At 40.4% G+C, this 27,760-nt stretch overlaps 1 protein-coding gene across 1 annotated transcript; it reads right to left on the bottom strand.

Annotated features, from left to right (window-relative positions):
- Positions 1-18,002: 18,002 nt before the first annotated feature.
- LOC146631149 (E3 SUMO-protein ligase ZBED1-like) lies at positions 18,003-20,551 on the bottom strand. The gene is made up of 4 exons (XM_085356649.1): positions 20,442-20,551; positions 19,633-20,228; positions 18,660-19,009; positions 18,003-18,404 (listed from the first exon to the last, which is right to left on the bottom strand). The coding sequence occupies exons 1-4, from the start codon at positions 20,549-20,551 to the stop codon at positions 18,003-18,005; spliced, it is 1,458 nt and encodes a 485-aa protein (XP_085212775.1).
- Between the last annotated feature and the right edge of the window lie 7,209 nt (positions 20,552-27,760).

Here is a 27,760-nt window from a genome sequence, read left to right as displayed (position 1 = left end):
GATGCAGTGTGAAAAAAAATGCACAGAAATCAATTATTTTTCAAGAAATATTAAATAGATTCAACAGCTTTCTTCAACAAAATTGCAGACTGCACAGATGGTACCTTCCCAAAGGAAAAAGTACTATAGCTTACTAGGGTATATTAGACTTAATAGTTACTATATACAGTAATTGACTTCTATTCATTTTACATCAAATTAAAACTTTGGGTGTCAGATAATTAATTATTAAAAACAAGACATTTTAAATGAGAATAAGAAAGAAAAGTATGTCTTTGTGCCCCCTTTTCCCTGTTAATGCCCTATCGGCCCCCCTGGCTAAACTTTGCTAGATCCGCCCCTGCACAGCTACCAGCGTCAGCTACGTAGAAAAAGATCCTCGAGTAGAAAGTAATATTAAATACATTCTAACAACAGCTTATCAAGCTTAAATGTGCTGCTGTTGTTCAGCTGCTGGTTTCCTCTTTCTGGTGCAAAGTGGGCCAAAAGCAAACAAGAGACACGGACTCGCGACAGAAAAGGCGATCAGCTGATCATTGATCAGTTTCATGATTGAAGTAGCAGCAAGAAGAGGCAGTCGCTCCATATATCGCTTGTTAAGCTTAACGCAGGAATGCTTTACAAACATTCAGAGATGGACTTACACACTTGCTTTACTTCTCTCGGGGATAACTTTGTCGGAGATGAAATGCCGGGTAGCTAGCGAAGCTCCACATGCTATCCAGACCACCGACAGGTCCCGCATGCCACAGCCGCTCTATCACGTGATGCATACTGCTCCGAGTGCTAACGTTCTGAGGCGAGTTACGGCGTGTTGCAAGTTTTGTGAGGTGCTTTCGTGATATTTAATGGATCGGATTACATTTTTTATTTTTCTCCGATATCCGATCCAGTAATTTAGGTCAGTATCGGACCGATACCGATACGTAATATCGGATCGGTCCATCTCTAGTTACATTTAACCTCATTTAATTTCATTTAACTTATTGCTGTGGCCCCAGCTTCGACACCCAGCGTGCATATCTGATGGAGGTGTTTAAACAGTATGTGGAGAAAGGTCTGCAGTCTATGTTGAATCATTGCGCTAAGCAATTTATCAGGTGGGCATCAAAAAAGTAACTACTCTGTCTTCTTTGCTGGAGGCTTTGCTGCTGGGTAACAGAGTGCCAGACCTCAATATGGTATATTTAACACAAAATGTAACTGTCATCTTTTCTATGATGCCTCAAAAAATCAGTCATTTGGTCCAAACAACAATTTTGTAAAACAGATTTGACAATCAAATAAAATAGGTTTTAGGTTTAGGTTTTACTTAATTTTTAACCATGTTGTTACTTACTAATTGAGATACTTTATTTTTTGTACCTATTTTTGTTTGGGTGGCAGAACCCCAGGCACCTCAGTAGTGTACTATATCAAACCTTTATATTTTTGCTGCTTTTCACAGTTATCAGAGATCAGTTTGAGGACAACAGCAATGGTAAGGTATGGACCTGTGCTTACATCCACCAATACGTACAGAAATTGTTGAGCTGAAAGGAACTGCAAACTTTGACAACACAAACTAAATTTGAATATTGTGAAAGGTTACCATTTATATTTTGGGAAAGGTCAGTACATCCAACCACAATAATGGAGAAGATTATTGAGTTATGTGAACTTAGAACTTAGAGTTATGTGGATGGCAGAATCCAGATCTTCGGCAAGAATGGGAACGTCATTACTGAAAAGGCTGGCTGTTTAGCACTGTACCAAAGTATATTAATGGAACATTGACCTGAAGGGAAAGTGCAACAGGAACAGTGCAAATGAAACAGGGATGACCTCGGCCTTGGGAGACTTATCAGTTTAAGAAATTGGGAAGAAATATACAAGGACTGGGCTGAAGCTGTTGTCAGTAGATCAAGAGCTACTTCCCTTCAGGAAAGGAACTACAACTGTTACATTCCTAGGAGTTCAGGCATTTGCGAGAGGCTCAGAATAGAGTTGCCACTTCTCTTCGTTGAAAGGAGCCGCTTGAGGTGGTTCAGGCATCTGATTATGAGAGCTGGAAAATTAAAAAAAAAAAAACAAAACAAACAAATTAAAGCTGCAAGCAGCGTTATGAGGGCCCTCGTACCCTGGCGTGTCGAGCCACGCCCAAAACCTAATACCAGCATGTCCGATCTGATGTGACATTGATGGATTTCATGCATTTAACCACCAGCTAACATTTCATCTTATTCAACCAGGATTATAGTCGTCCCACTAGGTGGCGCTCTAACCATTATGTACAAATGGCATAACAAACATATCCGAGCTCGAGTCTAATCATGCCTACGACCTTTGGGAGAGATTGGACATTGTGTTTTCGAGTGACAGCAGATTACTGCTTTTTGGCGAGTGATTGAAACTCCAAATGCCGCCATGACCACCCCGTTTCCCTGAACGTAAAAAGCTTCGCAATTTAACATCACAAAGGTCTTTAGATTCCACACACAGGAAATCGCATCAATCTGATGAAATCCCTTGGAGGAGTTCGTCAAAGAACGGTGCCTGAAAAGAGGGGAAAATGTCGCCAAAATTACACATTCATTTTAAAATGGCTGACTTCCTGTTGGATTTGGGATTTTGCTCCAAGAGACTTTTTTTGTACATCTTGATCTCTCCTATAACCTTCCCTTTTCAGACTCATACATAAAACACAGAGCAGGGGCTGATGATTTGAAAGTTTGTAGGGGGCGCTGTGGAGCCATTTTGCGCTATTCAAGGAAGGTGATCACATAACAACAAAGCCTTCGTCCCATTGGAGGTGTGGGCCAAATTTCAAGACTTTTTAAACTTTCCAAGCCCCTCAAACGCCACTTCATTGTTCAAGGTGAACCGCGTTGCCACCAGGGTGCGCCGTTCAGTTTAAAGTCACAATTTTCACACTGAAGCATCATGAGCAACTGATGGTGATATTCACTGCTTTTGAGGTGGCCACGATGAACCTGTGAAAATCAGTACGACAAAATGAAAGACATGACATTTCCTGTTGCCACTAGGTGGCGCTCTGCGTATTCCTGACAATGGGCACATCAATCTATTCAGGGCGGGTCTGACATCATGCCTGTAAAGTCTGGTACTGATCAGACTGGATTTCATTGAGTTATACTAATTTGTTTCTTCATGGCGAGACATCAAAGTTCGCCATGCTGCAGGGTTCACACCCTTTCGCGAAAAGTCACAGTTTTCACTGTAACCCAAGACCAACTCCTTAAGGCTTACCTGGAGAAATTTCAGGCTGCAGATGTCACCCATCACAATACTGTACCCCAAAGTGTAAAACATGACATTTCCTGTTCCCACTAGGTAGCGCTGTCCTTGATGTCAAATATGGCAGTTGAAATATGTTCAGGGGTGGAGCCTTATCATATGTGTGCTCTTTGGTCCAGATCGGACAATGTATGAGGGAATGAGAGGCAATAAGATTTTCATGGCGAGTCATCGAAATTCGCCGTGGCGCCACCGCCACACCGTATCACGAAAACTCAAAAGCTCCGCAATTTAACATGGCCCAGGTGTGTAGTTGACACTGACCAAACATGAAGCTTATACGACCAAATTCCAAGGAGGAGTTTGAAAAAGTTCGAGGCATGGAAATGGCAAAATTAGAGCCAAAATGTCACCTTCACTTCTAAATTGCGGACTTCCTGTTGGGTTTGCATCAATGGGCCCACAGACTTTTTTGTTTGTCTTGGCATGATACACATGTGTGCCAAATTTCATACATGTAGCTCAAACGATGTGGTCGTAGGGCTGCATTTAACAAGGCATAGGTGGCGCTCTAGAGCCATTTCCCAGTGCTCATATGTAAAACCATTAAAATACAAAATTTTTCACGAGACCTGGCATGTGTGCAAAATTTCATGAGTTTTTGAGGATGTTTAGGCCCTCAAAAAGGCCCTTGTTTTGCCTGAATAATAATAATAAGAAACGGAGCAGATACAATAGGGTCTTCGCACTCTCGGTGCTCGGGCCCTAATAAACGAATACTAGTTTTCATGGCTGCTGTCAGAAAGGCTTAATGGTGGTTCAAACCAAAGATGATACTTTTGGTGTTGGAATCCAGAGTTAAATTTTGTATGCAATTATTCATGAGGGTGTTCTAGAGAATTTTTGGGTGACTTGAAATTTGTGCTAGCTGAGGCTCTCTTTACAGGATTACTGTCTTCCTGTCTTCGTCGACTTCTCTGCTCAGACTTTCTCTGTCTTCAATTTTCCTGGATTCAATGACCAAAACATGGTTTTCCAGAAGGAGATCCAGGGATATAAGTAAGACGAGCTACACTAAAATAAGACCTTTGAAAATATGTATATATGTGTATATATGAGACTCTTGTTGCTTGTAGTTACCACCAGCTGGTTGGTAGTATCTGGTATAACGTCCCCTCTTTCAGAATTCTGCAAACAGTGTAAAGAGTGTAAAGATGTTTTAGATAGACCACAAAAAGGAGCATTCTGAGATTTTGGGAATTAAACAGGTTATATATATATATAGTTCCCCAAACTACTGCCTACAAGTAGACCAGTTTTAGAACTCATAGAAATCTCTCTAGACAGATCTAGTCTGGATGTCTTCCCTCTTTCCAGTTTTTGAGCAAGGCTAAGCTGTTTAGAAACTGTATTTACCTCACAGAGATAAAATGGAAATCAATGTCCTCATCTAACCGTAGAAAAAATGTCAGAGGGCCTTTTTGGCTGAGCACAGCCTTTGGCCTTTCTGCATCTTTAGATTTGTTTAAAATTTGGGTTTTTTTGTTCAGTTAAAAAGTGTAGATATAGCTCTTTTGTTTTTGCTTTTACTCAGTCAGCATGAACCTTATTTGTTTTGTTTGGTGTTTTTAATGAAGACTGCCAATTTATTTAGGAAACCCATTTATCTTGTGTGCTATGTGTGAGGTTTTTGTTGGTTTGTTTTTTTAAGGACGTTTGCTGCCTTAACCTGTGCTACAAACACACGCACATGCACACATGCACCACAACTGATGCTTCCTTAGATTGCTTTCCTAGATTTTTTGAACATTTCTGGTCTGTCCTTAAGTGCTCCATATCAGTTGTACCTCAAATTGAACATCGTTTCATTTTCATTGGTGACATGTTGTCAAGAAAAAGTAAAACACTGTTAGTGTGATGTTGGTAGAAATGTGTATGGTTAGTAGCCTTTCGGTGGAATGTCAGGCTTTAAAGAAACAGCAGTGCTATTGTTGCTAACTACTGGGGAAGTTTTGTGAATTTTCTCATGGGGGAAAACTATTTGATGCTTTTTGTCAGTTTTTCAATAGTCCCTCCATCCTTTCTGTTTCCTCACAGCAGCATGTGGTTCTCCACGAGGAGGACACAGCCCTGTGATGGCCAAATTCACTTGCCACTTCAGCATGTTGTGCCTGCCAACATCCTTGGGAAATAGCCTCAAACAGAGCTTCAAAGTCAGGAGTCCCCCAAAATACTCACACAAATGCACTCACACATGAATATATGCAATTACTTCCTTTAGTGAGTTCTCACGTTGGATTTTTTGACAGTTACAGTTTCTTAGATTTGTCCATTGCAGTATTAATTATCTTATCTTATCATGCGTGTTACAACATCTTTTCATACCCAACCTCCTTTCAAGCTATCCTGAGCGGTTAGTTTTCTCTGGCAGTGAAGGATTGTGCCGGCAGAATCTGGATGCAGCTGTGGAGATTTACAACCATTTAAGTGTGGATCATTTGCCTACTTCAGCCAAGTCCCACTAAGTTTTGTTCTCTGGGACATCTCCAAATGTGTCTAAGGTGAGACATAAGCATGCGTATTGCTGGGACAGATAATCACTGGATCATTGGACACCCAGGTTTCCAGTTGCAGTCACAACTACTATATAACAATAAAGGAACTGCTAAGACGTTGAAATTTATCTTGTCAAATGTACTAAATTGACAAGATAAGGCAAAAGTGAAAACTTACATAAAATAGAGCAAAATTAATCATCACAGGCTACTTATGCCACAATTTACTCATTTAATTATTATCCCCAACAGCACAAATGTAACTTTTGTTTTACTAAAGAGCTTGACACATAAAGATTGTCTTCATGAACAGCAAATCTGCCTCTCTTGTTTTTCTCTCTGTGTGTTTTTTATTCTGTTTGACAATTTTTCTATTAGCAATAGTACTGTGCAAAAGTTTTGAGTCACCTCTTCTTTATATTTTGCTACCAAAGAGCCAGACTTTCGTATAATTTTTGAGTGGTCTTGTTGGTTTTCCAGGATTTCTGAAGGTCTTTCTAATTTTTTCTTTGGTCACCGGCTGCTTTTTAATTAATTTCTTCCATCCCCTACTCAAGGAATAAACCAGTGTTGTGTCAACACATAACACATAACCTAACATAAAACATGTTCATGTCCAAATCCTGAGAAGCATTGTTTTTTTTAATGGGTTATAATTTTTAAGGTAGGAAACCAGTCCTGTAACTGCAGCCTAACATAGCAAGATACCAGTAGTACCTGTCATTGTACTGGGTCTGCCACCCAGTGTTTGTGTTTCAGGTTGAATTAATATCCTTTGATTTATTGTTATTCATGCTCCTGGTTCTCTTGGTTGTTTTTCTGCTTGTGTTTTGCTTCTGCTTTGATAGTTTCTAGCCATTAGTTTTCTGTTACTATGCCTCTCCTGTATTCCACGTTTCTTTCTAGTCTCACTTGTCTTCATATTCATTTGTCTCCCCCAGTCAGCTATGTTCTCATGTCTGCTTATTTCCCCGGTTACAGCCACATCTGTGTCTTAGTGTGTCTCATGTTTCCTGTTTTATTTGGACAGTTCCAAGTCCTGTGTTCAGTGTTTTCAGTTTTGCTTCCTTCCTGTCTCATTATGTTAGATCTGTTCCAGCTTTATATCTTCTGTTTCTTACGCTGCCTGTTGTTGCTTCATCCCATATTGCTGTGTGTTTCCTCCATACTGCTTGTAACTCCTAGTTCTTTGTTCCAATTTTAGTTCTTTGTTTCTGGTTTCTAGTTTTTGGCTTAGTTTTCTTGTATTTAGTGTTTGGGTTTTTGTACAGCGCAATAAAGCTGCCTCTTTTAGTTCACCTCTTTGTGTTTGTAAGGCCTGCTCTGTCTGCCTGCCACAGCACTCACTGTGACAGTATCAAGATCTACAATAAAATCTAATGTTTTATTATATTACTATCTAATATAATAGAACTAAATATGAAGCCTTTATGAGTTGGTTAAAGAAGATAATAAAAACCTTGTAAAACATCTAAGTTTCTTACAATGGGCAGAAAAGAATCTGGGCTAAAGCATTCAGTTACAATCAGTGCCCCCAAATGAATGGAAAAAACACAGCAGATTTCAAGTTATTTGCCTGCTGAGACTAGACCTCCTGAAATTATGTGATCATCTGTGTGTGCTTAGCTTTTTTAATGTGTCTGTAGTGCTGCCTTCAGGTGTTCCAGTATTTCATCTCCCGTGTACAGGCAAAACTACACATTCTGGTATATATGAGCCCTGTGGGTGACTTTGGCTGTGGCTTTCACAACACTTATTCATATTACTACATTTATTTTGTGCATAATTCAAATACTGGTCCTTACTACAGGTACATAAAGCAGATGAGGGGTTGGCCAGTCGAGGCTGAAGACAACCAGGCCATTGCAGATGACACCTAAAGGGAATGGGGTGTGTTTATCAAACCTCCAGAACTAGTCATGACTGTCCTGGAGTCATGCTGGCACCCTGCTTAAGGCTGATTTCCAGAGACTCAAACAGCCAAAACAATTTTTACTTATTTGTTTTAATTAAATTTATTATTCATTAGGTAATCATTACTCCTGTAACACTGGTGTTGGTTTCCAAAACTATACACTGTGAAATTCAGCATCCATGCTTTTCTATAATGAAGTCAGAACAGGAGAACTAATCTGTATACATGATATATTTCATTTGTTCAGCAGTTTATTTTACTCAACAGCAAAGACAGATAATCATCTGTAGAGTCTATTCTGTGAAAAAAAAAATGAATCAGTGAAAACAAAATAGCAAATATAGGAAACAGTAAAATGTATTTACATAATGTTGTTTGTACCAAAAATAATTCATCAGGCTCCCTAAAATCACAATTATCTTTCATTGTAATCATAATTATCCTTTCTGTCTTCATCAAAGATAATTGTTCATAAAGATTATGATGCTATTTGCATAATTCTTATTATCATAATTTCAGCTACCATTATAGTCACAATAATATATATATATATATATATATATATATATATATATATATATATATATTTTTTTTTTATTTTTTATTTTTTTTTTTTTATTTATTTATTTTTTTTTTTACTTAATAACCTGACCATTTCCACAGGACATTTTTTTAATCCTACCTACTTTGAATCAGCATTCAGCAGGGATTACTCTTACATCCCACGACTTGGCACTCATTAATCTGTCAACACTAAAATTTCATTATTCACTAATCTACTGGGTTGCTGATCTAAATTCAATCTTGAACACATCCTATCCACTTTAAGCTTTTGTGAGACACAATTCAAGTGTAAAACTGTAGTATTTTCAGTGAGGGCCAGTACTTGAATAAATGTGAAGGCATCAAGCACTTGATGAGCCACAGCCTTATAACCACTCACCTATGAAGCAAACAATGCTGATTATAACAATGAGCAAGAGCAGTAAGAGCTAACCTCCAAATTAAATGTGGAAGAAGGGCTGGAGTGGAACAATTGTGGAAAGATTTAAAGATGGCTATGTGAGGACTGTGATACAACTTTCAGTTCATTGCACCTTGTTGCATCGACCTGTATCGAGTGGATGTTCAGAGTTTCAGGACTTTCTTGTTGAGTTGCAGGAGTTTCAGTGATGAATATATTATTTTGGCTCTCAAGCCTAATAAGAGAATTTGCCCGGAATGACATTTTGTGTCTTCTAACCAATACAAAGTTGAAGTGTCAAAGTTGAATCCCTAAATTATGCTCGCAATTCAATGTATATATTTTACATCACCACATGGCTTCGTTATCTCAGAGCTGTCCGTTATTACAATTACATGACAGCGTCAGTTAAATTTGTAACGATACATAGCTTATAATAATTTTAACAGATTCATTAACTAACTATAAATTCCACCACACATGCACACATGTAATAAACAATAACAGTTTTTCCCTCCTCGTTTGTTGACAAGCTAACACTTTTCTCTCTTTGTAGACCAGACTGGCCTAGTGCTAAGCAATTATTAAAAATCTGACATAATATGACAAGGAAATTATCAAACCCGAGCTCCTGCTGAAACTGCACAAATACGTCACCAACCCTGATTTCATACCTGGAAAGATCTGTTTGAATTTCTTGCCCAGAACATTTTTTAGCTGGAGTCAGATTAGAATACAAATGTTGTAGTTAAACATTTTGGCAGTTTCGTACAAACACTGTTATTTTCACAAACCAAGTCAGTGAAAATAACACCTCCTTGTTACAGCATTATGACTAAATGTATGGTCACACTGAAGGTTTTCTGATTGCATAACCAAGCAGAAATTATGAAATGTGAGACATTACAGCTCAGTATGTTCCTACTTGGCTGAATTTCTTATTGTGTTGCTTTTATTAAGTGGAGAAGGTATCTAATGCGCATGGGTCAGACCATGATATTTTTAGTTTAGTTTAGTAATTGTAGTAGACTTTAAAGCAGAGAAAAACACCTGCATTTGTAGGACTGTGACTGCTAACACTTAAATCAAACATAGTATTCTTCATAAATACATTGATACACAAGAGTTACTGTGGTCTTTATTAGCTACTTTACATAAGCACAGAGCACCTCACTGTGTTTAGCAGGCATATTGCCAATGCACCGGATATCAGTGGGATGGAATAATGAGGTCCAAAGAGGGAGATGCTCAATTTGGCCCTGTTCATTAGTTAATCTATGAATCAGCTAACATAATGAAAGATTGTAAACTACCCAGTGTAAGATGGGTCACTGCAAATGCCAGCATTTATTTCAGTTCAGGTCATGATGAACAAATTTGGGGATATTTACACCTGACTGAAAACAGGAGATTGATATGTTCTGCACCAGCTCATAAAGGCATCACTAGGTTACTGCAGGCTGTAACAATGGTGTAGTAACTATAGATTCAACAGAAGAAATGGATATATACATTTTTTAAGAACTATACACTGATTAATCAGTGGCATGAATTGTTAAAAAAAAACACACGTTCCAGTCATGATATTTAGTCACTTTGCACCAGCAATCTCTTGTTTGAGAAAATAATCATTAAGCCAACTACAACATAGCAGCAGATTGAGAAGAAACTTTTACCCAGTGCAACATTGTGCATGTTTTCCGCATTAGGGTTAGGAGAACTGCAAACTGTCTGGGAAACCTCTACCCAAGCCATTTTAAGCTAACTGCACAATACTGTATTTTCATGTTAGCGCAGTTCATTATTATAAATGTAAAGGAATTCAATCTGTCTCTGCAAATGTATTCTAGGTTTACAGTTAATATTATAAATAAATAAATATATTATAATAAGTCTCGGCCTCCTCTGTCTGCTTGGGGAAAGTATTTGTCATAGCCAACCAGCAGAGTTATAACTACATATAAACTAAGCCTCCTCAATAGTTAGCTCTTCTGTGTTTGACTATAGCAGAAGTGCCAATTATCAGTGAGATTTGACCACAGAAGCCTGCAGAACTAGAGATAAGGGACAATTTTTCAACAGTGTTAGTTTTTCTAAATTAAAAAAAAAAAAAGGCATAAAAAATTTCAGATTTTTGGCTCCCAGGTATTCTTCTAATTCTAAGAAACTATAGAAATTAGCAACAGTTTGCTGTCTGGTGAAAGCAGATAAACATGATTCTGTTTTATTTTTCACTTAACCCCTCCCTACACACCCACACACCCACACGCACGTACACACACGCGCGCGCGCACACACACACACACACGCGTGCACACACACACTCACACAGGTTGGTCTGTAGTTAATTTGTCTCCCAAGTTCTCGAGGTTGAGTAGATGTGAAGCAAACAGTCCTCGTCTTTCTCTCAACCACAGACAATGACAGAGAGAGACAAAAGGCTAAAGTATGAGGATTTTTTTTTCTCAGAGCAATATGAAATATCTCTGTTTTTCAGCTGTCCCTTCAGCACGCATGCTGAATGCTAATGGTCCTTCAGCAATTACTGAAAAAGTTTTAATATCACAGTCAAACACAGGACACCTTCAGAGGTGGAAGTTAGCTGACATCAGAATATCCCAACTTGCATGCATTTTAATGATTTTTCTTTTTTAATAATCACCCTTCCACTGTCTTTTCTCCTATCTCACTTTATCTGTTTGTATAATTCTTATCTTCTCCACTCAACACTGTGTAAATGCTGGTTAAGACAATTAACAAGTGAAAAAGCAATAAATGACAAGTTTGCACTTGTTTTGAAGAGTTCAGACAATTTTGATACCACAGATTAGTCAGTGTCAACTATAGGTACGTTTATTGTGCTAACCTATCATTTGGTTCACATTTTTTATGGCACCAGACCAGATGTACTTGTTATTAGTGATTACAATCCTCATGCTAGTCCTGTCCTTCCTCCTTCTGCACCTCTTTCCTGGGGTCAGCTGTCTTTTGTCTTAGGATTTATGTACAGAAGCTGATTTTCATCATCTAGGTTTTCTTGACCATGTCTACAAGCCTAAATGCACTGATCTGCTTAGGAACTACTAATTTTTAAAATTTATGACTTTTAAAACATACTTTTAGTTGCATTGCACTCAGATGAATACAAATGACTAACGTGGCATTTCATGCTTTGGTTTTTCAGAGCATTTGTATTACTGAAAAAGTCCTGCAGGGCATTTTTGCAGATATTCTGTAAGTCCTTTTCTTTTTTTTATGGCTGTGAGTAATGTTCCTTCTGTTTCTTTGCAGACACATCAATCCCTGAGAACTTCCATTTCTTTCTCAGTTCCATGCCTACCAAAGTATTTCCTGTTACAGTGCTCCAGAGCTCTGTCAAGGCAGTCTCACTCTCACTCACTCACTCTTACACACACACACACACACACACACACACACACACACACACACACACACACACACACACACACACACACACACACACACAGATTGTGACACGATAATAAAACTATAGTTGAGTTCATTTGATATGAAGATTGTCTGTCTAAGATTGCTTTACAGGATTAATGTTCCCTGTATGAGTGCTTTATGTTTTTTGCATTTCAAAGTGTGGAAAACTAAAAATTCTAACAAATCTGCGTTCTGTGCAGGCAGCAGTATAAGCTACCTTTGCACATTCATCATACTTTTCATAGTGTATTCACACACCACTTAGACTTCTGTGGGTAACTTATAGCTGAAACGGTTGGCTATTCAGTAGATGACATGCCCAAAAAACTCATTAATTACATAGAACTGCTGGTTGTATTCTGGGGCATTAGATAATAATATTATAGTTGGGTTATTGGGATAAGACAGCCTGACTATGAAATATAAGAATAAGGATAAATGGTAATGCACCTCATTTATTGTAAAGTTTTTATGTGTGACATTTTGTATTTGTTGTGATTAACTTAATACAAGGCAGAATCAGTTTCCTCTACATTTTCTGAAGCCAAGCTGTTTGCAATACAATGATTTTAAAGAATTATATGTGCATGTTCCCCAAAGATTATTCTAAGATTCATTTTTAATTCATTGTAATGTCTTTACCTGTCCATTGGCCCATTCTGCTGAAAACACAATGATTAGAGCATAAGTTACAAACACATCTGCTTTGTAACGCTAAAAGATTTCATTATTCTACTATTATTAGTTACTATAGTATTCTAAGAAAATAAATGTGTATACAATTTGCACCCAAAATGAGCCACAGCAGTTGGACTTGCAAAATAAATGAAAAGTGAAAGCACTTTTTTAGACTTTGCATTGTCTGACACATTTATAATTATATGTGATTTTTAACTGCCTGGATTAGCTGATGTTATAAATGATGTTGTCAACAGCAAGGTCACTCTCACGTTCAGTAATAACATTAGGAATTTCCCTGGTCCTTTTTGTAGTGAAAGTTATTCTGAGCAGCTTCGTAAACAAACTTTGATAAGAATCTCAGATATTCAGTAGTAGAAGTTATCTAACCTCCTTTATGTTTGTAAAATGCATTGTGTATTCAGTCCAAGGTGAGGTTTTAATCAAAGCAGTTTCACTGAGGTGTAATCCATCTTAAAGTTTCCACAATATTAAAATACACACATACTGTGAAACAAATATATAGTACCATATGTAGTCTGTAACTGCTCTTGCTGCTGTGTTCTTCACTGGTCTCTTCTTCACGAGTTAACCATCCATTTAAATAATGTTGTGTCCCACAGATGTAGTTAGACAGTCTACCCTTGGCAACAGTGTGTTAGCTTACCTTCATATATATAGTGCTTAAAATTTAATTAGAGAAGCTGTCATAAAAAAGGAAAAACACTTTTTTTAAAATTAATCTGTAAAAAACTTGTTTAAAACTAAGATTTACTGAAGTCACTGAACTGCACTGTCATTTTTGTACCCGCTCTGCACAGGCTTTTCAGAGAATTCAGAAATTAATCAAGCACCACATCACATCAACCACTAAAACATTTAGACACTAAACATTTTTCTTTTCCAACATGCTACATGCAAGCATGTTAATAGATGTAATTTGGCATTTTGTGTAAAACTGTAGACTTCATAATTAATGGATAACTTCATAATTTATATTTTAGCACTTAAAATATAATTTTAATCCAATAGCGTGTGCATAGTGATGGATTAACCATCCAGAAACAAACAAACAAAATTTAGGGGAGCTTTGGCATAAACCTTATTTTGGGTGGCTGTTTAATCAATACTATGCATTGTCTGTATAAATATGAATTTGCAGCTTTGAGATGCATTAAATGTAATTTAACTACTGTAAAATCCTGCCAGTACCTGATTTATCATCCTCTATATAACAGATCATGGTCATCCATATTTTTATTTATACATACTGCAGCACTATAAATGAACTAATACAACAGAAATTAATGGGTTTGTTAGTGTTAGGATTATTTTATTAGCAATGTTGTTTTCAAATGACATAATAATTTGATGTTTAAGTTACACAGTACACTAGTTTCTTGTGAAAACCACTGCAAGGGATCATACCTGCACTCTAAGACTGCCTAAACAACAAGAAGAAACACTGATCCCAAAAAGTGTCCTGGATTTTTCATAGACTTCTCAGTGGGTATCTATGTTGTCATTGCCAGGTGACTAATGACCCTCCTAAAGGCCTGCAAGCCAACATAAAATGAGGCTTCACTGAGATCACCAGCAGTTGCTTTGAAGGCCTCATTTCACTTCACACATAAAGAACCTGGTCATTAGTGCTTTGTTTTCTTGAGTGTTTTACTTGTATATGTGGTTGAATTGTTGTCTGATTATTGTGTGTCTTGTGTTGGAAAAAGAAACATCTGCTATGAGTTCACTGGCAATGACAGAGAATGTGCTCTGATCAACCTCAACTGTACTGCAAAGAGGACAGCATCCCTTGGAATGCTCTGATCTGTGTCACTGGTAGGTAGCAAATATTCACAGAAAAGTTGGCTTATATAATAATTATATAAGTTTAATGTTCAAGCTAATAAATTAGCAGTTGTGTGCACAGCAGGGTTTCTAAAGTATGCTGTCATGTGTGATCATTCCCAGATGTAATGCATGTCTTATTTGTAGTTTTGTATTTTTTTAAATTTTGAATTATATTATTATTATTTTACATTAATAGAAAACCTTTTTAAATTTTCAACCATGGTTGCATTTTGAGGCTACATCCCAAAAATATGTACAAAGTCCTATGTGGGAAGAATGATATGAAACTTTAGATCGTTCAGCTTTAAACAAAAGGAAACAGGCTCTTTTTGATCACTATATTTGCTCCCATCATTGCTGTGTTGTGTGGAACAGACACTACACTGTTGTTTTGTAAATACCACAGATTATGAGCATCACAATACAAAGTGTTTGCTGATTTCACAAAGCAGAACAGTTCTGTAACACAATTTCACTCTGTTCTGCAGCTGTGGTCCCGTGTTTGTTCAGTTCTCACTCAGTGAACTTTTGCTGCTCTCTTCCTCTTGACTGTGTTTATAAAAATAAAATGAAAAAAACAAACAAAAACAGATGCCCCCATACATGCCAAAGCCTGCTTGAAGCTTTTTGCATGAGGACACTCGAACGGGGCTTTGCTCTAAATTCTATATATATATTTGTTTATTTTCTCTTTATATCATTTGTTCAGTTATGAATTTTCAAACTCATTGAAACTCATTAATTGTAGTTTTAATCTTCTAATATCGTCTGAAAACAGACAGAAATTAAGTTTCAGCTGGATTTAGTCATATCATTTTCATATTGTTTGTCCTTAATGATAACAGACACTTTCAAAGTTATTATAAAAAAGAAGTTGGCATCCCTTTCATTAACAGTTCTAATCATATTTTTGATGTTCATTTGCTTCCCTAATCTGGTTTTCAATTACACCTCCAAATAATTATGTGGTTCAGTCTCAGTAGAGCGCACCACATCAAATTGATGTCTCTCATTGTTATTACACTCCTGTTTTATTGGTTTAATCTTTAATTCTAACAATCATTGCCAGAGCCATGCATCCTTTGAGGGGAAGAATTTAGGCTCAAACAAAGCATGGTGTATTGCCTTTCCTCCTTTTGAAGGAGCAGTGCAAAGGAAAAAAAGACACTGCCAGCTTCAACATGCCTGCAGCTTGCTGCAGAGATTAGTCTGATCATTCATTCCATTTCTCACTGCCTTACATAACTGAGTGTTTTTACAAAAACTGTGGACTTTAAGTGTTTGAATCTTAAATATAATATAAAATTGTTTTCTTTTGATCTTTTTTGTAATATAGCCAATTCTGTTTTGAGTATTCCATCTTCTTTTCTTTGTACACGGAGATTGAGTTGGTTTTTTGTCTCTTTGGTTTGGTTTTTTGTTTCCAGATTTCAATCAGAAGGAATCTTTTTTTCAATTCCGTTAAGTTCAGTTGCAATTAAGTGTACGTAGTGCAATTAAAATGATTTAAAACATTTTAGCATAAATAAAAAATCAGATCATGGTTTGCAAGAGACATGGTAGAAGTAGAAGATTAATTACTTTACTTTTGCTAATAAATGTAATTAGAATTGTGATTGGCACACATGCAGCCACAAAACTCTGAAATTGGTAACATGTCTTAGACACACAAATATAATGGCACACAGTCCTTTTTTATGTATTTTACATTCAATATAGTTACATTCATTTTTTTAATTTCTTTCTTTTACTGGTGCTTGAGGGTCCATGTGGCTGCTGAGGGTTGCTGGTGCTATGAAGAGCAAAAATTGTGTTCTGGAATGCCGTGCAGTTATATACAGGAAGTGTTGATCGCTGATTGCTGACTCATCTTAAATTTTCTTTGACTTGTGAGATGCATTTTTTGCTTAGTCTTGTGTTTAGTTTTACTTATTTGAAGTAACTATGAGACTAACTGTTGTTTTTGTTTCTTCACTGTTAAATAGTTTGTTAGTATTACTCTTATGCATCAACCTGGTCTCATCAGCCAGTATTCAAATCCCCTTAATTTCTTGTGTGTTAGATCAGATTTATTTTGTACAGCAGTTAGCTTCAAGTTATGTGAAGTTTTTATTTTGACTGTAGTTTAGTTCTGTTCATTTGACTTTTTTTAAGTGCCCAGTGTTAATTCATTTTGTATATTTCTTTTTCATTTTTAGGGTAAATAAAACCCATTTTTTTCAACATACCCACCATGTCCTCCTATCTAACACACTTCGTTCTTTACACAAATTCTAAAGTACCTATTTAGGTTTACTTCTCTCCTGATTTCAGACATTCATTTGAATTTTAAGATATTGAAAGGCTTGGCAATATAGAGCATCTTTTAGAGCATCTTGTTGCTCAAAGGGACCAAAGACAGAATATATATGTAGCTTAGTAAAAAAAGAAAGAAAGAAAAAAGAAAGAAAGAGGAAACTGTTATAAATACGCAGTTCATAAAAGATAAATATTGCAAAGTTAAAAAGAGTTAAATGTATGCTTTGTTGTGTGATGCAATCCATGATTAAAATGATAAGAATGTAAAGGTTATATTTATTTTGTTTAAAAAAACGTGTTACTTTGATAATTCAGTTTTGTCCCAGTGGAGGTGAACTAGACACAAGTGCAGACGTGTGGCGTCTCGGAGCAGGCAAAGTGAGACGACTAGAGGAGCTAACGCAGAAGCGAGAGGCATCCTGTGGTGATTTAAAGCTACAGTTTATGACTGCAAACTAGAGCTGGGTGATATAAGATTTTTTCATATCACGATATGTTTTTTTCATTTCAGGCGATAACGATATATATCATGATATAAGCCAAATAACTAAATTTGTAAGATTTAAATGTGCCATTGCTCACAAGTAAAATGTGAAATAATCAGCAGCTTGTTTTGATTTAAATATTTATTTCCCATAATAAGTTAAACAGGGCAGATGTACTTAAGGAAAATGAAACTTCAGTTTCAGATAAATAGAGGCAAATATTGCAAACTACACAAAAGGCAGCCGCTAAAGCGTTTAAGTTTGAAAATAGAACAAACAAAACAGACTACTAAATTGTCAATTCCACTTAGAAACAAAATATTAATTCTAAAAATAAATCTTAGTTTGTTTTACAGAAGAACAGACAAAATTGACTAACTAACTTTTGTCAATATCAAATGAACTGAGAACTAAATGGAAATTCTCACTCTCCTTGTTGTATAGCTTAGCTTTTCAAACAGTTTTAAAATAAAGATGCTAACAGAACATTCTTTAAATCCTAGGTACACATCCAAGGTGCAACATATATATATATATATATAAAAATAAAACTTTAGTCTGACAAAAGCCTACAGGTTGTGGGACAGGAAGACAAGTCTATCCACTGCTTCAGGCTTTAAAGCGGCCCTGTGGCAAGTCACAATATTAGCCCCTGTACTAAATACCCTCTCAGAGGGGCTGCTGGTTGCGGGGATGCACAGGTAGCGCTTTGCCAGGCAGCTAACTCTTGGGAAGCTTCTGTCGTTGATTTTCCACCACTCAAGTGGGTCCATTTCACTGTCTGCATCAGGTGCCAGCAAGTACTTTTCAAGCTCCTTTTCAACTGTCTCCTTCTCAGTGAGCCCTGTGCTGGTGGGGTGGGATTTCTTAAAGAAGCTGCCCAGTGACTTTCTCTGTTTCTTCTGGGTTGGTAGTACTGCAGCAGCTCCACCATCTTCTGTTTCCTCCGTTCCAGCTGAAGTGGACGGGTGCTCAATTTGCCCCAACATCTCAGACACTGCTCTCATTTTGATGGCATCAACGTGTTCTGCATTAATGTATTGTACTACATCTACCAGGGTTGCAACATCAAGCAGTTCATTTGTAATCTGGTGATTGTACTTTTCATCAAGGTATGTCATGACTGTCATCTTAAGGTCTTTTGTAAGTTGTGTTTCATCCTCAGATGGTTTCAGAATCTGTGTTCTGAAAAGGTGAAGCATCGGCTTGAGGTAGGACACACTCACGTAACACTCTCCAGAAAGTGAATCTGTGAATTCCAGTAGTGGGTTCAGGGCCACATGCACAGACTCCAGAACATCTAGATCTTGCCAGGAGGGAACCAAGTGCCTGGTCTTCTTATCTGCACTGAGGACCTGAGAGATAGCTTTATGTTGCTCCAGAACCCTCCCAACCATTTTTTGGCGTGAGCCCCACCTGGTGGGTGACTCTGTCACTAACTTGTGCTGGGGGAGGTGAAGCTCCTCCTGAGCAGCAGCCAATTCCCTTTTCTTCTTACAAGAGAAACTGAAGGCGGCCACCACTCTCTTACACACGGCCACAGCTCGCTCCACCCTCTTGTCTTTGCCGGCTTTTTCTGTGGATAAAAAGGTAAATAATAGCACATATTAACCTCAGAAATTAATTTAAGATTTTTGATTTTTTTTTCAGTCACAAATAAAATTCACTGCCCTGAAAACCCACTTACTTGCTATGATTGTACTTTTTTTTATTGTACTTTTACTTTTTTAAATTTTTCTGACAGACTGTCCAAATTTTTTTTTCTTATATTTAAAAAGGTGACAGAGGCTGGTGTTATCAACATCATTGTTATATTTGACGTTTTCATCACTTGTTCTTTTTGTCTTGAATTGCCCTATTTGGTGGAATCATAATTTAATGTTCTTTATAGGAAAAAGAGCTGAGGTTCTGTATTAGCCAATTGGGATCCTGATAGAATCCCAAAATTCTAAATTTTATTTGGCACATTTTCTCAACTTGATTTACACTGAAGAGTGACTGAATATTTGCCTATTATGCATGCCAACAGCAACTATTACTTCAAATAAATAGGCTGACATGAAGAATATTCTTTCTGATGTTTATTTTTTAACAATAATCATGGAAGTGATTTAGATCTCTAGCTTTTAATATATTTACATGGGCTCAAAAACACAATTAAAAAAGGCATTTTTAATTTTATTCTGCTTCCCAACTTACCGATAGCTGAGTGAAGTCGATGTCCGAAGCACTGCAGCCGGGTCCAGTTATTCAGGGATGTGGCCTTCACTATATTTGTCCCACTATCGGTTGTGATGCAGACTTGTTTGTCTTCACTCAGTCCCCAGGATGCAAGCGCTTCTGACAGTCCTAATGCAATTACTTCACCCGTGTGGTCGTCGGGAAGGTAGGCAGTTTGAAGACATTTGCTTTTCAGATTCCAGTCTTGGTCGATATAGTGGGCAGTAAGGCTAAGGTAAGGTTCTGACGTGCGACTTGACCACATGTCAGATGTAGTAGCGAAGAACGATACAGTTTGTAGCTCCTTCTCAACAGCCTCACGGCGCTCTCTATATAGCTTTGGAAGCGCTGTCTGAGAGAAATGTTTAAGTCCAGGGAGTTGGTAACGAGGATCCAGTACCTTAATTAGCTGCTTGAATCCTTCATTTTCGACCGTGTTTATTGGTAGCATGTCTTTAGCAGGACAGTAGGCTATGGCATTCGTTATGTCGCTATGTCTCTTAGCTTTTTTGTCATATGGTAAGACGCTGGAGAAAGCCGACTCAATTGACTGTTGCTGCTTCGCAGGGATTCCCCTGGTTGTTTTCGATGACAAATTAGCACTTTCAGTCAGAGATTGAGCGTGCTCTAGTGGGTGGCACTGCTTCAGGTGATGAAAAAGGTTTGTTGTATTTCCAGACTTGGTGGGAACATGCTTTCGGCACAACTTACAGTGCGTGCTACTCTGTTTTTTGTCAGACTTCAAATAGCCGAAATATCTCCACACTACGGAACTTTTCTGGCCCTACTTTTCGACAATCTCTTCGGCATTCGAACCGCCATCCGTGTTCTCTTCGGTAACGTGGTCACCCGAGCTCTCGGTCGATTTTTCTCTACTTGGTACACTCATTTTCTCCATTACCCGGTCGACACGGTGGTTAGCTGCTTCGCAAACAAATACGCACGTGCGGCTTGGCACTTGTGCTGTACGTAACAAGGCACGTGACGTGGATCGGCTCTGCGCTACTTAATTTGGATTGGCTGTTCCTTTTTTTTTTTTTTTTAAAGAGGAAGAGAGAGAGATGAGGTCTATCGCGATAGTTGTATTTTCCTATCGAGAAGAAGTTATATCGCAATACATATCATACAGCTCTACTGCAAACGTTTTGGGTTGTCGGTTAGATAACCCAGGAACTATTTGGCATTGCAAAGCAGCGAATGTCGACCTGAAGTCTGCTGCATGGAAGTTTACTGTTTATTGATAAAGTGGTGGCTAACTGGCAGAACATCCAGACTGTGAGCAGCTAGTTGCCCTGTTTGGACATTTTGGTGGCCTGAAAGTGGACAGCAAACACGCAGTGCCCAAAGTGGCCCAGACACACCCCATATATTCTGCAGCTGTTCTTGAGAGCTTCTGCGCTGCTTCGGAGTTGAGGCCTGCTTGCCAGAGTCTTCTCTGCTGGACACGAGACTTTCCAAAGCTACTACCCCGTTTGTTTACTTCAGATGGAGCGAAGCGACCATTAAGTTTGGGGTCACAACGATCCCCAGCTACGATTCAGTCCTGCGACTTTTACTTTCCCTTATGTTGTTTTAACGGCTTAAAATAAGATAGTTATTGTTAATTGATGAAATTACTCTGAAATTTCAGTTGAACAACTAAACAAAAGTGGACTTTATTTTTTTTAATTAGAATCAGTGAACAGACACTTTTACGTTTAAGTACTCAGTAGGTTCATTTTGTTTATGGTGAAAAATATTTGCGCATTGCTATGAGATGTAAGTCATTCAAGCATATGATCCTAGTGCATTATTAATTTGTATTTATTTTCTGGGGGTAATTTAAGTTACATAATCTTGAGTTTCAATTCATACTGTAATAAGAGAAAAGAACCCAGGGCCCCAATCTACGTCATTATAAATATATGGTAGATGGGCCACACACACTTATGGAGTTATAGCATGGAAACAAAGCAAAATTACCAAGCATACACTGCAGGCAGACCGATATAACTTGCAAAGCATGCACAAATTGAAAAACAAAAAGCTTTCCAAAGGTGATAAAATAAAGATGATTTGAAGAAAAAGAGTGATGTAATAAGTCCTTGAAGAGGGGAAAAAAAAACTTAGAAGTCAGAAGAGCTTTAATTGAATGACCTGCATCCAACTTCTTTCAAAAGTCTGGGTTTCATAAAAATGGATATTGCATATGTCTGAGTAAATATATCTATATTTGCTTGACATTTTTATTTAATGTGTTATTTAATTTTTTTTGTTTAATGCCACGAATAACCTTTTTTTCTGTCGTGTTGATTCTGAATAAGATTATGAGTGACTCGGGCTGACACTGTAGCAGGGGTTGTCATTAAAGCAACTATCATTTTCATCCATAAACGCGACAAGACCGTTGTGCATTATGTGCCCTTTGTTCTCACCAGGTGACATCACATGTGGAGCACAAGTGCCTGGAACCAACGCTACCTCAGGGCAATCCCCAAAGGCCTTTTGTTTTTTTTAACCTCCAGAAACTCTCCTGCTTGGCCTGACCTACTCCCCCTCAGGTATTATTCATTTTCCTTCCCCCTTTTCCCCCCTCTTTCATATATATAGGCATGTGTATGTACACATAGGGTTTCTATACAGGAACACTTAATACTTGATATACTATATGACTGCATCTAAATATATCTGTCACGGTTTGCCGTACCCCCCCCCCCCTCAAAGGCTGGCCCCAGACAGCCCAACAAGAAACAAAACAGCCAGAAAAAACAGAAAACAACCCGACCAGGGCGGGCGGCGGGGGCCCAGGAAGGAGGGCTCGAGCAAAACAAAACCGGAGCACCAGAAGGCCAAAAGACAAAAACAAAAAACGAGTCCAAAACCAAAAGAAACGAAGCACACCAGAACACAGGAAAAAACAGAGTCCAAAACAGAAGAGTTCAGGGGGCCGACAGCACAGGAGTCCAAAACAGTTCAGGGGGCCGGCCAGGGGGCCGACAGCACAGGAGTCCAAACAGTTCAGGGGGCCGACTGTGCGGACGGCAACGGCGGCGACGTGGACACAGTTCGGGGGGCCGACCGTGCGGACGGCAACGGCGGCGACGTGGACACAGTTCGGGGGGCCGACCGTGCGGACGGCAACGGCGGCCACTCAGGCGATGGCGGTCCAGGGGCCGGCCGTGCGGAAGGCAACGTGCGGAAGGCAACGTGCGGAAGGCAACGGCCGGACCAGGCGAAGCACAGGCAGAGGCCGGACCAGGCGAAGCACAGGCAGAGGCCGGGCCAGGCGAGGCTGAAGACACGGAGGCCGGGCCAGGCGAGGCTGAAGACACGGAGGCCGGACCAGGCGAGGCTGAAGACACGGAGGCCGGACCAGGCGAGGCTGAAGGCCCTGGAGCTGCAGCAGGCGAGGATGATGATGGAGCTACAGCAGGCGGCTGGATGGGCTGAACGGGCCCCTCGGACCCTCCAGCGGAGGCAGGAGGCTGAACGGGCCCCTCGGACCCTCCAGCGGAGGCAGGAGGCTGAACGGGCCCCTCAGACCCTCCAGCGGAGACAGGAGATGAAGGCCGGAGCGGTCCCTCGGACCCTCCAGCGGAGACAGGAGACGAAGGCCGGAGCGGTCTCTCGGACCCCCCAGCGGAGACTAGAGACGAAGGCCGGAGCGGTCCTACGGACCCTCCAGCAGAAGTCACCACTAAGCCAGCAGTCATGGAGTCCTCTGGCAAACACGAAGGCAACTGGCGATGCACTGAGCACTGGCTCTGCCCAGGCAACGCTGACATGGTGCAGTTCTCAGGTGGCTGCATAAACTTCAGGGGTCCAGAATCAGCCGGGGACTGAGACCTAGCCTCTGGGGAAGCCCTGGAGCGGCAAACTGTGCCAATGGCGGCTGAACCATGAAAAGCACCTTGAGGTGAAATTAGACTTTCTCCCTGCATGGAGTGAATGAGTGAAACCGGTGATACTGGAGCCAGAGCTACGGGTAGCGGGGGCACTGGAGCTACTGGGGCCTGCGCTACAGGCGGCACTGGAGCTACTGGGGCCTGCGCTACAGGCGGCACTGGAGCTACTGGGGCCTGCGCTGCAGGCGGCACTGGAGACTGAACTGAGGGTGGCACTGGAGACTGAACTGAGGGTGGCACTGGAGACTGAACTGAGGGTGGCACTGGAGACTGAACTGAGGGGGACACTGGAGACTGAACTGAGGGGGACACTGGAGACTGAACTGAAGGGGACACTGGAGACTGAACTGAAGGAGGCACAGGAGACTGAACTGAAGGAGGCACAGGAGACTGAACTGAAGGAGGCACAGGAGACTGAACTGAGAGGAGCACTGGCTGCGGGGGAGCGAGTCGGGCAGCGAGGCAGGAGTGGCTGAGAGAAGGTGCGGTGTGAGCCGGAGAAAAGCCTGCATGGTCGGAGGAAGCGACTGCAGAAGCCATGGCAGGCCAGAAAAGAGCTGTTGTAGCCGACTTTCCACGGCACGACGAAGCTCCTCTGGAGGGTTCTCCAGCCATAGCCCGAGGAGAATCTCCACATTGTACGCAATGTCGTCCTGGAGCTCCTCGGACGGATTCACTGCCGCTGGGTCCATGGTGGCTGGTTCGTACTGTCACGGTTTGCCGGGGCAAGCCGTGTGGAATATGAAATAGGACCCAAAATGCGGCAGCTCTGGTGCAGATGAGTGTTTATTTACAGGGGTGTGAGTACAAACAGCGGTGGCAACAAAACATGAAACCGGAAACCTAAACTGGGTAAACTAATAAGACAAACCAGAAACGAGGATGCAGGGAGGTCCGGAGAAATACATACGGGGAGACGCAGGGAGACCGAGGGGAAACAACACAGACGAACCAGCGATTACCAAGACAGAAAATACAACTTAAATACACTCAGAGAACACAGGGAGATTACACACAGGTGGGAGACACAGCTGGGAGTGATTAACATGACGAGACCAGGGAGGCAAACTGAAAACACTCACATAAGACGCAGACCTTCACAATAAAACAGGAACACACGGGGGGGAACAGGGTAAACACCAATTAGAGAACAGAACCAAAATCGCGAAGAGAAAACACAAAACGCTGGGTCAAAAGGACCCAGGATCATGACAATATCACTGTGCGTGCTGTCATTTTTATAGTTCATGATAGAATCATATGGGTAAATGTTTTACGTAGTTTGTTGTTTGTTTTGATATGGGGAATGTGTTGAATGTTTCACTTTACAAGGATTACAAGAAATTATTTATGGTCCTTTTTATAATTTAATGTAGAGTGGCTCACCAAGTTTATGGATTGTTATAAACGCATTTTTATTAAGACAGTAAGAGATTGCTACTGTAAAATATCAATACATCAGTATGTGCATGTGTGTGTTTGCCTCTACAATCCCAAGAAACTATAACTCTCATTAGTACCATAGTGGATATTATTCCTCATTCTGCAGCATAACATGGAACTAAAACTAACGAGGTTGCCGAACGGATGCTAGCCAAAGTGCAGTACCCATTTACATTGACACTCACACAGATACACCTCCACATACGTCTTAGTTATTGTTGACTTTGTATTGTGCTAAAGACAATTTCAAAATGTTTTTTCCCATGTTTTCAATGCACCATGCTGTGTTTTGTCTCTTTGTGCTTGACTTGTGCAGAGTGTCTGGACATGAATGAAGCCATTGAAACACTGTTTATCCGAGACAATAATCATCATCATCATCATCATCATCGTTTATTTGTATAGCACTTTAAGAACACACCAGGCAGACCAAAGTGCTGAACAACACAGATCAAAACAACAACCAAATTAAAAATACCATAAAATCATTACAAACAATAAAATAAATAAGAAGGTGTCAGTTTCCTACAGAGTTAAAAGCCAGGGAATAAAAATAGGTTTTCAATCTGGACTTAAAGACCTGCACTGATGACGCTTGTCTAATTTGGAGGGGAAGGTTATTCCAGAGCATCGGAGCCGCAATTGAAAAGGCACGGTCTCCTCTGCATTTCAGCCGCGACTTAGGGACCGACAGCAGCAGCTGCTCAGCTGAACGGAGCGAGCGAGGAGGAACATGTGACTTCAGCAAGTCAGTTAAGTACACAGGAGCCAGACCATTTAAAGATTTAAAAACCAATAAAAGGACCTTAAAACGAACCCTAAAATCAATGGGAAGCCAATGCAAGGAAGCCAGAACCGGAGTGATGTGATCGAATTTCCTACTACCGGTTAAAAATCGCGCTGCCGCGTTTTGCACTAACTGCAGGCGTGACAAGGTGCCCGACCCGACCCCTATTAAAAGGGAATTACAATAGTCCAGACGTGAGGTGATAAAAGCATGAATAAGAGTTTCCAAATTGGGTTTGGAAAGGAAAGGCTTAACCTTCGACAGGCGTCTGAGGTGATAAAAAGCTGATTTTACCACCCCACTTACATGACCTTCAAAAGTAAGCGCAGAATCAAGTTTAACACCAAGATTAGTGACTGAACTTTTCAGATGAGAGGTCAAATCACCAAAATCAACATCTGGAGAATCAGTAGAACGATGCGGGCCATATAAAATTGCTTCCGTTTTGCGACCATTAAAATTCAAAAAATTATTTGCCATCCATAATTTAATATCGCTAAGACAGTCAAGCAGTGATTGACATGGGGAGGTATCCAAATGACTAAAAGGTAAGTAAAGCTGACAGTCATCGGCATACAAATGAAATGACACTCCGTGTTTACGAAAAATCGCACCAAGGGGGAGTAAATACAGCGAGAAAAGTAATGGCCCAAGGATAGATCCCTGGGGCACACCCCAAAGCAGAGGGGCCACAGAGGAAGCGGCCAACCCCAGCTTGACACAAAAACTCCTTTCGGAAAGATATGATTTTATCCATGACAATGCCAGATCAGAAATTCCCACACAGTGATGTAAGCGGGAGATCAGCAGGTCGTGGTCCACTGTGTCAAATGCAGCTGTCATATCCAATAAGACAAGCACAGCATATTTACCACGATCAGTAGCAACAAGAATGTCATTCATAACTTTAACAAGAGCTGTCTCCGTACTGTGAAAGGGCTTAAAACCAGATTGGAAAATTTCAGACAATTGCGAGTCGCTCAAATAATCCAACAGTTGGCCACCTTAACTCCCACACAACTGCTTCGGGACAGGAAGCACCCCAGTTCAAGAGTTCTCAGCATGAGAGTCAAATCCCATGTAAATACAGACATTTAATTGGTGCAGATCGCCTCAGAAGTTGTCTGAATGTGAGGGCACATATTTACGACCCTTAGAAAACGGTCACGGGGTTTTTACAGCCTGAAGCAGCCAAGAGGAAGTGACGTAGCGTGAAGAGGACGGGCATGCGCAGTGAGAGAGAAGACGAGCGGAGCAAAAAAAAAAACCACACGTGTCCGGACGAGGGAGGACGCTAGGAAAGACCCGAACAAAGTGTAAACGAGGGGTTAGCGAGACAGTGTACGGTACCGCAGCGAGTCTAGGCTGGGTTTCCGTCCGTGTATGAACTCTGATTCCGGCTACAGCGGCCTTACGGGTGCAGCGCCGGGGCGAAGCGTCGGCGGAGATAGCGCTAGCCGAGGGGCTAATCGAGAGCTAAGGGCTAGCGGCCGCTCCCCTCCAATCTGCCTCAGTTTCCCGGCGTTACCGGTAGAGTTTGACGGTGAAGAACGTTTAGAAAGCGAGACAGCACGGCCGGCTGTCTGGCGAAGGACCAGCGAGTTTCCGAGAGAGGAGTTGGGCGGCTTCGCTTCGCCCGGCCTGGGGACTGCCGTAGCTCCGATAGCCCGCGGGACCGCCATTTTGGGCCTCAACGTCGGCGGTGTTTGGAGTACCCTGCCACCCAGAGGACGCTCCGGATGTTCACCCTGCTTCAGCGGGCTGTATGTAAAAGCTTCGCCTACCCGTGAGTTCATCACACCCCATTTCAGGAGGGGCAAAGGTACTGTTTCTGTGTTTTTTCTTTGTTTTGTGTGGACCGGAGAATGGACATTCTATTCCGGCTGTGGAAGTTCTGGACAGCCTAACAGACTGTAACTCCGGTTAACGACACCTACCCCTAGAACTATCTGTCCGTCCCACCCCAGAGACAATTTACTGGATTAATCTGTAA

Source organism: Diplotaxodon limnothrissa, linkage group LG6 (assembly GCF_057381915.1).
Source record: "Diplotaxodon limnothrissa isolate DT_005_m linkage group LG6, D_limnothrissa_male_GT1.1, whole genome shotgun sequence".
Classification (NCBI taxonomy): Eukaryota; Metazoa; Chordata; class Actinopteri; order Cichliformes; family Cichlidae; genus Diplotaxodon; species Diplotaxodon limnothrissa.
This window is presented reverse-complemented; position numbering and strand designations above follow the sequence as displayed.